Here is a 12,598-nt window from a genome sequence, read left to right as displayed (position 1 = left end):
GCTCACCCCGTCACAGGGATTCAAACCGCCGACCTTCTGATTGGCAAGCCCTAGGCTCTGTGGTTTAACCCACAGCGCCACCCACGTCCCTGGTGAGAATATTACCACTCCCCTAAATAGTATATCTAGTTGAATGTGTGGTGAATTTATTTTTGCCACTTGGCATGACAATACAGAAGATGGGCTTAGCAAAGAGGAGCATGGGAAGTGTCTTCTCTGGCAAAGGCATAATCCCCATAATCAAACAGTAATCTCCAGACACTTGGCTTACTTCTTGGAGACATTTAGACTCTAAATTTCAGAAGAACAAGCAATGTCTGTTCTGCATAATGGTGAGAATCCATTTATGCTTCCCACTGAGTTTGTGGTGATAACCGAAGCTTTAATCATTACTGAAATATGTTTGGAGGTTCCTGTGAGTTCCCTGTTGCAGCAAAGCCAAATTAATTCCTGCTCTTTTCATTTCTGAATCAATCTTGTAAATTTATGTACTTGGGCGCATATTTGTTTTGCACTGGTAGATTGTCATTCATGCGTTGAATTCTAAATCAGCAGTGTACCACTGGCAAATTTGCTCAGGGTGGTATCATTAGGCTGTGAAACATTTTAAACAAATAAATAAATCTGTAAATATTCATTGCAGTGTTTTCATCCAGTTTCAAGAGCAGGGCTGCTTGCACTTTGAACTAAATGCATTGCAGTTCTATACCTAGTTAACCCAAACACTATCCAAAGAAAGCTGAATTCTGCATTATTATTATTATTATTATTATTATTATTCTGAAAATTGAGCAAGTTTGCATAATTGAACAGTTTTCTCTGACTTGGTTGCATAATGTGCTCAGGACTGCTAGTCATGGTGTTGGGCCCACTCCCAGCAACTTGGATCCTTATTCAATGACCTCTCAGGCTGAAGGCAGCCCTGTTTAGGGAAGTTTTTAGTGACTGGTGTTTTAAATGTATTTTTACTCTTTTGTTGGAAGCTGCCCAGAGTGGCTGGGGAAACCCAGCCAGATGGGCGGGGTATAAATAAATAATAATTATTATTATTATTATTATTATTATTATTATCATCATCATCATCATCATCATCATCATCAGATTTCTGAGATTTTAGCTGGCATTGTCCACACATTTTCTTTCATAGCCCACAAGGACTTGAAAGTAGACTTTTTTTTCAAAGGAAAAACAACTCTGATTCTCAGGAAACTGAATTCTGTACCCTGTGTTATATTGTGCATTTTTTTCTGCACTCGAAAACAATTACAGCAAACCCAGCACAACTGTCTGTTTATAAGATCGTTCCTTAAAGGATGGCTGACATGTAGAAATTCTTATGGGCATGTCTTCCCTGTAGGCTGAAGATGCCATGATGGATGTGTATGACATTGTGTATGAAGATGTGAGAAGCAACTCTTCCAACACCAGGAGACAGGAGCTACATACCATCCACAAAACGGTGATCTGCTTGCACATTTTGGTCTATACTCTAGGGGCCGTTCCACAGAAACCAGTTTCTAGGATTTAGAACCTGGTGTTCTTCACCCTCCACACCCTGCCCCCACCAGGCAGCGATGAGGGCTGGGGTGGCATGCTTCGTCCCCGCAGGGGGGCAGCAGTGCGTGCACTCCCCACTCCGGGCCTTTGCGGACAACACTACACCCCTGACTGGAGCACAGGCTATTTAGTTCTTCCCGATGACTTGCCTGGAGAAATGGATTAGCACTTGGCAAGACCAATGAGGGAGAAACACCCTCCCCCATTGTGGTAAGCATCAAAGGTCCTGGTGAACTGCTGAAATTTTTCCTTGGCTGCCTACGCTGATATTGTGTAAGCAATCATGACATAGCACGTTTTAACTTCGTTCTATTATGCCCCATATCTGTTTCCAAGTTTGGGATGGGGTTTCGTGTTATCTGTTAAATTCTGACCCCTCTGAAACAGTAGGTTACATAACAAACTCAAAGGCAATTTGCTTTTGCTGGTCCATCCACTAGCAAGAATGAGGCAATAGCTTCAGGTAGCAGGTGCTGGGGGAGCAGTGGCAGTCCCCTGGCTGCTGCTCCTGGAAGCGTCCGTCATTTCCCTCTTTGTTTGCTAGATGGCCTGTCCTGAAGCCACTAAGCTTGCCTGTTCTCTGGCACAGTGGAAGATATTATCCTATCACTAGTCTTGAAGCAAAACTCAACTGCCAATCCTTTTGACTTCTCTATATGGAATAGCGGAAGGGACACCATCTTGTTCTTTGCTTCAAGCAGTAAAATCTCCTCACTTGGGCCTTCTCAGGACCAAACTAGATGCGACATTCATCCCACTGTCTGGTTTTGCACAGCTGTTTTTCATTTAACAGATAGCCAGCATGGGAGGGAGATGCTGGACTGGGATTGTAGCTTGGGGAGAAGGAGGGCTTGAATTCTCTGGCCCAGCTGTAGTCCTGTTTGGAATCACACACATAGCCCTTGCAGCTGATATTCACAGTGGGAGGAAATCTCCCATTGGTGGAGCCAAAGGGTTAAAGCCTACTTCTCACCAGTTTTGTGCTTCCTCCACACCATCCCATGCTAGCTATTGGTTAAAACCAAAGCCCAGCTATCTTATGCCAAACTACCCCCATCTAGTTTGGCGCTCAGCCACATTTAAAGCACATACCACCAACACCCCATGCAAATAAGAAGAATGAAGGAAGGAATAAATATAAAGGTGGTAACTAGTTGGTTGAGAGTGCTGGGAACTGCATCTCTGTGAGGGGTAATGGGGATGTGCTACAATTGTATGGTGCTATAGCACTTGAATTCCTGCTCTGCCTTATACTGCTGCTTATGGAGGAGATAATGCTGCACCAATGAAACTGCCCTGAGAAGAGTAGCAGAGTAAGAGAGAAGGGCATTCCATGAGCAGGTGGAACTTTGCAGCAGGGAGCAACTCGGAAAGCCCCACTGTTCCTGGAGCAAGGAGCAAGGAACATCAAAAACAGCTTTGTGGATGAGTGCAGGAGAGAGAGCAGCAGTGTTGAGGGAATGTTTGTTGGAGAGGGAGAGACAGAGAGGTATGCTTCTCCTCTCCAGATAGCTGACTAAAGGAAATTCCAGATTCTTTGCACTGTGGGAGCTGTTTTTGATAAAGATCTAATTGGAGCCATAGGGGAAAATCAACACGTGCTCTTTTACTATATGGACTCCTCCTTTCTTTTTCCTACACTAACCTTACGTTTTCCAGCATGCAGAATTCAAACCCACATCTTGTGTTTCTAATGACCGGGTGGGGGGTGGGGGAGTTTAAAAAATATATGTTCCCAACAATGTCTACAAATCTACTCTGTGTCTCTGCTACCAATTATTGGGTGAAGACTTGGGGAAGGGAGGAGTCAAGGAAGCACCGTCCTTCCTTATGCATGCCTAACTCCCGGGGGGTGGGGGTGTACAGGACTGCAGCCCTGACCTATTCTGTAAAAAAAGAAAGGCAGCAGAAGTCAGGCTTTGCTTTCTTCCTGAGCCAAAACTGATCAGTCAGACACAATGGCCATGCCATAAAGAAACTATAAAGAACATGTTTGTGTGCCCAAGAGAGAATCATCGGGCACCTAGCCAGGGCCTTTATGTTTTTGTTTTTCTTTGTTTGTTTTGTTTTTGACCACCACAGTTTTTGCTGTGGCCAAATGCCATGCAAGTCAAGGTTCAGGTACCCTTAGGAGTCTTGTAGAAGAGGGAATTTCAGCACTCTTCCAGTACTATGATATCATAAGATGTGCCTTTGGAATTCCCAGAGGAACCTGAACTGGCTGCACCCTAGCAGCTGCCTAGCTGATGAAACAAGCTGTTTTTAAAACGATGGTCCTTCATGCCCGAAATAGTATATGCCATCAATGCAAAACCACTGCCAGATTAATAAAACATTACCTTAGGTGATTTAAGGAAAGTGTTGATATTCTCAGACACGTCATCTTTTGTACAGAAAATTAGGTATAAATGGGGCACCATTTCTGAGGAACCTGGACTGGGTTAATAAAAAAGGCCACCTAGATGACCATCTTTTCACTATCCCAGAAGGTTTTGATGGGACTTCTATAGAAATCATGTGTCCACTACCACTTTATGGCTAGACCTTAAGGGGATGTTTACCTTTATTTGCTATAAAATTCATACTTGTATAATATGGATATACACAGTGCGACCCAGCCAGGGATGCATGGGGTACCTGTACTTCCTAATTTGTGCCACAAAGTGGCAGGCAAGGAGGGTCCGTGAGGCTTACATCATGTATTGCTGTCCAGTCCAGTAACATCATCACCCTGTTGCATAAGATTTATACTTCCACAAAATGCTTTAAGTATTTGCCAGGTGCAACGTCACAGAACCTGCATCAGGATTCATCTGTTTGCACAGTGCTGAATTGTGCATCATATGAACCAGGGCCTCTCCCATATTCCCACACCGCTTGCAGCTATGTCTCTAAATAAACACACAATATTTTTGTTCCATTGTATCATTGGTTGTATTGCATGGAAAATGCAGGACGTGCCAAGAAATAAAGGAAAATACTGGTGAGGAGCGAAGGACTGAGTGGTTTGTCACTGGGAACGAAACCAGTGGCAACTTTTGAAAAGCAGTATCAAACTTATAAAAGATGCAAGTGAGAAGCAAAGCAGAAGCATTTGACCACATAATATCATGAATGGAGAGCATGGGTGGCAAACAGCCAAGTCCCTCCATCAACTTAAAGATTCCACTTGTGCAAGAGAACTTACTCCCCCCCCCCCCCGGTGGGTCCACTAAATCTCTGGCATAGATTAAGAATTGGTGTGGCACTTGCTAAGGGAGAAAAGCAGGGGAGGGAAGTTCTGCTGTACCAATGGAACAAGTTAGTTGGATACTCCCCCCTATCTTTAATCATCAGTCTGATGGCCAGCTGTTATATCAACCACTGCAGTTATAATAATGTAGGGTTTAAGGCTGAGGAGGCAAACCTCTGCAGTTTACCAGTAACAAACCAACAGACGACAATCAAAACTCTTCTTTAAGGGTTTTGTTTGGAAAAGAAAAGCAATGATACGAGTGTGTTCCCTTTTCTTTCAGTTTCTCTGTTGTGGGAAAAAGCCACCCTTTGGAGAAGCAAGCAGGATTGAAAAAGAGATGTGCCAATCAGAAGCTGTGGGAACAGAAAAGGTAAATTATATGTGAGGCTGGGAAGCTCTGCAGTACAGTCAGTTCAGGTTCTTGCGAAGCAATTCTCACTCAGCTGGGGTATTAGCAAAACTGGCCTTGTCACTCTGGCACCAAGATGTTTCCTGACATCATCTGGGCTAGAAGTTAAACAAAATGATAGTTCAGGACACTTTCAGTTCTATGAAACAGTTAATAACGACAACAACAGCAACTGCTGCTGCTGCTGCTGCTGCTGCTACTGCATCTACATTTATATCACACCTTCGCTCCAAGGAACAAAACATGCTGTATATGGCTCTCCTCCTTCACATTTTATCCTCACAACAACCCTGTGAGGTAAGGTAGGCTGAGGGTCAGCGACTGGTCCAAGGTCAGTCAAGGAGCTTCATAGCTGAGTAGAAACTTGGAGCCCTGGCTTCCCAGATTCCAATCTAACCATGAAACACACTGGCTGGTATGAGTATTTTGAGAGGAATTATTGGAAGGCAGAGCCCTAATTTTGTGAGAATGTCAGAGCCCTGCTGGATGATACCACTCTCCATCTGAACAGACCAAACAGTCCATCTAGTTCAGCAGCCTAACTTCCACAGTTGCCAAGACAATGCCTCTGGGAAGACCACAAGCAAGACATGAAGTCCTTATCCCACTGTTGGTCTCAAGCAGCTTCTGTTTGGTGGCATGCTTCCTCCAAATCTGTGAGGAGTTGGGGAGGGAAACATGGAACCTGATCCTCTTTGAATTTTTATTCAGAAGTAAATCCCACTGTGTTTCAATGGTGCTTACTCCCAAGTAAGTGTGCATAGGCGTACAGCCTTCATTTATTATCTTGTCCTCTAATCTATTTTCTCTCGTATTTCAGGATTGCCTAGAAGAGATCCAAAATTTCCTGAAAAAACACATGACTTTTGTCTCTGTGCTGATGACCATTACAATTTTCTTCATGGTAAATATTTGTGTTCTCTGGTATCCTCCTGCTTTTCCCCTTAATCAACAGAAGCAGAAGTGCAAATCTAGCTTTATGGATGGCAACATAATTCTGCAGAAGTGGCAGCATTCTGCCTCGCAAAAAACCCCAACCCCTTTGAAATATACTCAGAGTCGCAAAGTGATTTCATGCTCTTTATTCAGCTCATAGTGGTGAGGAGGAATGAATAAATGTCCCCTCACAGTATCTGCTTTATATACATTATTTACACAATGGGCTGCACATGATTGGCTAATTCTGGAATTTTACTGTAAGCCAATCAGGTTGTGGATTCACTTCTATCTGGAGCAGGATTGGGTGGTTCCTGCCAACCAATCGTACTGCTGCATTGTTCTAGGACCAATCAGACTGCTGCATTCTGAATCCTATTGTTCTAGGACCAATCAGACTGCTGCCTTTTGGATCCTATTGTTCTAGGACCAATCAGACTGCTACAGTTTGGATCCTATTCAACTCAGTACATAACACCCCTCCCCTCTAAGTTCCAGTCCTGCCCGGGAGGTCGCATTCATAGTCCTCAAGGTATGCCGGCGGCCTACGTGTGCGTTGTGGCCTGGGGTGTTCCCTGGTCCGGGCTCCGGGTTCTGGCTCGTGTTCCAAGGATGCTGGCTGTGATGCGGCTGTTTGGTCTGGTGCAACCGGCTCGCTCAGTCGTGGTTCTGGTTCCGGTGTCCTTTCGGCCTCACGGGTCCTCTCTGTATTTACTGATTCTGCCTCTCCTGCTGGCCCCTCCTGCTCTATGGGCCTCACTGCCCCGCTGTTCCCTTGGGACTCCTCTGACCTGTCCTCCTCCTGGTTTTCTGCCGGGAATCGTCGCCGTATCTGGTCGCAGTGGCGGCGCCAGCATTGCCCCCCATCCGTTAGCACCTCGTACGACACGGGGCCAGTGACCCTGGTGATTGTGGCGGGTACCCATGCTGGGCCTGCCCCAAAATTCTTTGCGTACACTGGGTCCTGGGCCTCGAAGGTCCGGGGGTTCCTGCCTTCCCCCACCACTACCTCATCCTGAGCTCTATCGGGGTGAAGGCGGTCCAATCTGATTGCAAGGCGCCGACCCATTAGTAGTTCAGCGGGGCTCCGGCCAGTCGTTGAGCTGGGGGTGCTGTGCTGTGCTAGAAGGAATGTGGCAAGGCGGTACTCCCAGTCCCCTTGCGTCATGCGGCGAAGGGTGTCCTTGGTGGTCCGCACCATGCGTTCTGCTTGGCCATTGGTGGCAGGGTGGAACGGCGCCGAACGGATGTGGCGGATGGCGTTCTGCGCTGTGAAGGTTTGGAATTCTCCTGACGTAAATGCAGTCCCGTTGTCTGAGACGAGAGTGTCAGGGAGCCCGTGGGTTGCAAACAGCCTGCGTAGTACCCGGATGGCTGCGGACGTGGAAGTGGACGGTACCAGTGCGACTTCCAGCCATTTGGTGTAGGAGTCCACCACTATGAAGAATGTTTTCCCCTGAAAGGGGCCAGCGAAATCCACATGCAGGCGTGACCATGGTGCTCGGGCGGACTCCCAGGACTGGACTGGGGCCCTTGGGGGATCTGGGCGGGATTCTTGGCAGGCCTGGCAGTGTTTGACCCAGGCCTCTATCTCTCCATCGATCCCCGGCCACCACACATAACTCCTGGCAAGGGCCTTCATTCTTACTACCCCTGGATGTGTCTCGTGTAGGGCTGTGAGGACCCTTTTGCAGAGGGGCTGGGGAACAACGACTCTGCTTCCCCATAACAGGCACCCCTTGTGGGCCGACAGTTCATGTTTGCGGGTTGTGTAGCCGGCGAATTCTGGAATATGCCTGGTGCCACGCTGACACCGAATTGCAGCCGCTTTACCCTGAACGCTCCTCTGTGCGTCACAATCGTCTGTGCCTCTGCTGTGGCCTCATCTACTGGCAGCTGTTGATATGCTTGGGCCAAGTCCAGCTTGCCAAAAATTTTCGACCCAGCCAGGGTGGCAAGGACATGGCTGACCACTGGCACTGGGTATGCGTGGGCCGTGAGGGCCTTGTTTATGGTACATTTGTAGTCTGCGCAGATGCGGACCGAACCATTAGGCTTGACGGGTGTGACGATTGGGGTTTCCCAGGGAGCATTAGGCACCGGCTCCAGCACTCCTTGCTCTACGAGTCGGTCCAATTCCTCGTCTATACGGGGTTTCAAGGCGAACGGGACCCGGCGGGCCTTGAGCCTGACCGGTCGTACTGCGGGGTCAAGCTGTAGCGCAATGGGGGGGCCCGTATACTGTCCCAATTTCCCATCGAAAACCCCTGGAAATTCCTTGCATATGGCGTCCACGTCCACTTGTAAGCTAGTGTGGTTCACCCCGGTGACAGCTAGCCCCAGTGGTCCAAACCATGCCAATCCCAGTAAGCTAATGTAGGGGCCCTTGACCACAAGCAAGTCCAGTTGCCGCGTCCGCCCTCGGTATTGCACCCTGAAGGTCCCCACCCCCATTGTGGGGACCTTACGTTTCTGGAAGTCCCGGAGGGTGAATGGGGCCGGCCTGAGTTTGGGACCCCCAGTGGGACACAGTTTCCTTAAGGTCCTTGCCGAGATTATGGATAGAGTTGAACCCGTGTCAAGCTCCATGCGGCATGGGGCCCCCTCTATCTGTACCTCTACATAAATTTTCTCTACGTTGGGGTGGGGCAACTGGTATACCTGGAAGTCCGTGAGCTCCATCGAGTTGCCTTGGTGCGTTGGGCCCCGGGACCTGGGGCTCTTGGATTGGTCATCTGATGCCTGGTGTCGGGTGGGCCGAGCCCGACACACCCGGGCGATGTGTCCCGATTTTCTGCACTGCCTGCACTCTGCGTTGCGGAAACGGCAGGTCCTCCTCTCGTGACTCTCCCCGCAGCTTGCGCAGTTCCCTCCTTCTCGTCGAGGCAGCTGTGGTCTGTGCGCTGCTTGAGTGCGCTGCTGTACTCGGTGCACCTCCTCCCTGTCGGATCCTGAGTCGTCGGTGAGGTCTTCATGGTGGACCCTCGGTTGGGATGGCAGGCTCGGCCGTGCCTCTTGGGTCGACCTCTCGGCAGCTTCTGTTGCCAGGGCCTCCTCCAGAGCGACCTGGAACGTTAGGTCCTTCTTAGCGTAGAGGCGTCGTTGCAGCTTCTCATCCTTCAGGCCACCGACGAGGCGGTCACGAAGCATGTTCTCCAGCTCTGAGAAGTTGCAGAACCGGGCGGCTTGGCGGAGAGAGGTCACAAACCCAGTTATGGTTTCCCCAGGGGCTTGCCGCTTTGCGTAGAAGGCATTTCGACGAGCCACCACTGAGGGCTGCGGCGAAAAGTGCCCCTTCAGCTGTTCCATTATTGTTTTGTATGGAACAGTAGCGACGTCTTCAGGCGCAAGGAGAGCCCGGGCGATTTCAAACGTCTCCTCTCCGCAGACGCTGAAGAATATCGCCCTCTTCTTGGCGTCTTCTTCGTCGGTGACCCCTTTGGCTTCTAGGAGGAAGGTGAAACGGGAGGCGTACGCTTCCCAGTCTCCAGATGCTGGGTTGAATGGCGAGAAGCTGCTGTTGGCTGCCATTCTGAGTTCCTTGTGCCCCGGAGCTGAAGCCTGGATACACGGTGCGAGGCAGCGGTGCGGCAGTTGGCGGTGCTGCGGTGCTGTGTGTGGCAGTCAGCTCAGCGGGATCCCACCTTCGTCGCCAGTGAAATATACTCAGAGTCGCAAAGTGATTTCATGCTCTTTATTCAGCTCATAGTGGTGAGGAGGAATGAATAAATGTCCCCTCACAGTATCTGCTTTATATACATTATTTACACAATGGGCTGCACATGATTGGCTAATTCTGGAATTTTACTGTAAGCCAATCAGGTTGTGGATTCACTTCTATCTGGAGCAGGATTGGGTGGTTCCTGCCAACCAATCGTACTGCTGCATTGTTCTAGGACCAATCAGACTGCTGCATTCTGAATCCTATTGTTCTAGGACCAATCAGACTGCTGCCTTTTGGATCCTATTGTTCTAGGACCAATCAGACTGCTACAGTTTGGATCCTATTCAACTCAGTACATAACACCCTTTCTAATACATTTCTCCCTCCTATCCTCTCTCAGAAACAGATTTCTAGTGAGTGGCAGTGATTTGCAGGTGACTGGTTTTTGCCAGGAGGATGTGGTTTCAACCCCAAGGATCAGAGTTTCTGTGCTTATAAGGACTGAGTCTTCCCATACAAGTTCACTTGCCAGTTGAGTTGTAGCAAGCAGCTGTTATTGTCTGTGCCAAGTTGGCAGTAAATTTGAACAATAACAAAAGCTACTTTGATGATTACTCTGAAACTGTGGAACCACTCCCTGGAAGAAATGAAGGAAACTACCTCTCAGCTGACTTTTCTAAAGGGTTTTTTTCTTTTCCTTGTACACCTTTTTACTAAAGACCATCTTGTTTCTTTGACTGTTACATGGTGGCTCTTATATGGTGACTTATATGGTGGTCCCATATTATTTATAGATTTGATTGTATTGCATTGTATTTTTATTGCTTTGATAGAAATCGCTTTGAACCTGTAGAAAGGCAGTAGAGAAATACAGTGGTACCTCGGGTTAATAACTTAATTCATTCCGGAGGTCCGTTCTTAACCTGAAACTGTTCTTAATCTGAGGTACCACTTTAGCTAACAGGGCCTCCTGCTGCCACCACGCCGCTGCCATGTGATTTCTGTTCTCATCCTGAAGCAAGGTTCTTAACATGAGGTATTATTTTGGGTTAGCGGAGTCTGTAACCTGAAGCGTCTGTAACCTGAAGTGTCTGTAACCCGAGGTACCACTGTACAAGGTGTCTAGTGAAGTTGTTCCCCTCAACGTCTGCATGGGAACTCTTCTCCTCCTCCTCCATCCATGCACCCCAACCCCCAAATTTGTCCTGAATTTCCCCCCAAACCTACAGAGGTTTGGTTAGGGTGCAGAGAGAAGAGAGGGAGGGGAAGTTCTACTAGCCAAGTGGAAGTCCTTGGACAAATGTAACTATTGGACAGAACCCATTATAATTAATTAATTTCTTTTAAACAACAAAAATGTTTTTAATTGTCTTTCATTTAATTACCTACCCTAGGTGTATGGGATGAGCTTAACTTTGTTCCTCTGGTACGCCATCCACTTTAAGAAGAGTTTGGATCGGAAGGGCAAATACACGCTGCCAAAGCAATAGGAATTTGGCTTTAGACTTCTGCACCACCAGGGGAAAAGAGCAAGACTGTTGGAGACTCTGAGAAACTGGAATTTGTGCCACGACTGTGGGTGGATGCTGGGTGGTCCTAATCAGTCCCCTCCCCCCCCCCAACACACACAAATGTGCCATCTCAGATGTGACTGTGAACTCCCATGATGCAACCAAGACAGCTGCAGCATCTGTCAACAAAGACTGGCTAAAGTGATGATCAGGCAGCAGAAACATGAAATGCTGAGTGGAAACATGGAGGCAGGGTTTAAACCGGCAACGAAGGACTTGCCCAGCCGCAAGTGTGTTTGCCAACTGAAAGCCATCATTTAGAGCCCCCAAAATAGCTAGTCAAAACAGAACAACATACCCCAGTGAAAAGTAAACTCAAGGAAATGGAAATTACTTGGTTCAATAACCAGTAAGAATATTTTAAGGCTCAGGAGAGAGAGAAAACAGCAGCTTGCTTTACATTATTATTTTAAGCAGTTTTATAGCCATTTCTGAACATGAATCAGACCCTATTTGCATATTTTGTAAGCTTCCTTGGTTTGAATACGTGAAGATGCTCTAAATAGGGAAGAACCCATTTGTTTAATTCAAACACACACACGCACAGTTGTGACAGAAATGGGTGCTGTTAAGTTCTGTTAGGCCTATGCTGCACCCCACCTAAATTTAGTCATGATGAGTAAAGCCGGAATCCTAAACACGCTCACTGAAGAGCAAGCTCCACTAAATACAGCATGATTTATTTCCATGATTTACTTTACTTAGTCATGATGAGTAACTTAAGTTCAGTTGTAGCCAATGGAATTTACAGCTCAGCCCAATTCCCATTAATTTCAGTACAACTTGCTCCTGGTTAACTCTGTATAGGATTGCAATGTTAATCATAACTTACTTTAGCTGGCTACGCAGTTTGGAAATGTAGATCTTAAATGGTAACCATGCAAGTTGTAATACACTGTGCCTCCAGTTAAGATCTAGAATGAAAACAGCACAAACTAGGAATATGCTTTTATTCTTTTGATTTAACACCAAGGACATTCCTTTCATATTACTCTGAATTCCTGTAAATAAAATGTATTCGGTTAAGTAGATGTGTTCTGTTCTCATATATCCTACCTAGCCATAAAATTCTGTTGTTTTGTTCTAGATACTACAATAAGTTACAGTATTTCTAAATTGCCTGAAGTGAACTGAAAATCCAAGGTTGAATGTACTAGCAGGAGATCATACAGAATCATGGTTCTGCCCATTGTCAGATTTTGAAGTAGCTACTGGTATGGATAAAA

At 47.1% G+C, this 12,598-nt stretch overlaps 1 protein-coding gene across 3 annotated transcripts in view; it reads left to right on the top strand.

The window, feature by feature from the left end:
• The window catches only part of TSPAN32 (tetraspanin 32), a 38,847-nt gene extending 26,449 nt beyond the window's left edge, over nt 1-12,398 (top strand). For all 3 annotated transcript variants that reach the window (XM_080999808.1, XM_080999807.1, XM_080999806.1), the window contains exons 6-9: nt 1,358-1,459; nt 5,073-5,162; nt 6,022-6,105; nt 11,196-12,398. In XM_080999808.1, coding sequence (XP_080855934.1) covers nt 1,358-1,459; nt 5,073-5,162; nt 6,022-6,105; nt 11,196-11,291 — 372 coding nt within the window. In that variant the 3' untranslated portion in view covers nt 11,292-12,398. The remainder of the gene's footprint in view (nt 1-1,357; nt 1,460-5,072; nt 5,163-6,021; nt 6,106-11,195) is intronic.
• Nucleotides 12,399-12,598: the final 200 nt, after the last annotated feature.

Source organism: Podarcis pityusensis (genome assembly GCF_964106645.2).
Source record: "Podarcis pityusensis genome assembly, chromosome: 1".
NCBI lineage: Eukaryota > Metazoa > Chordata > Lepidosauria > Squamata > Lacertidae > Podarcis > Podarcis pityusensis.
This window is presented reverse-complemented; position numbering and strand designations above follow the sequence as displayed.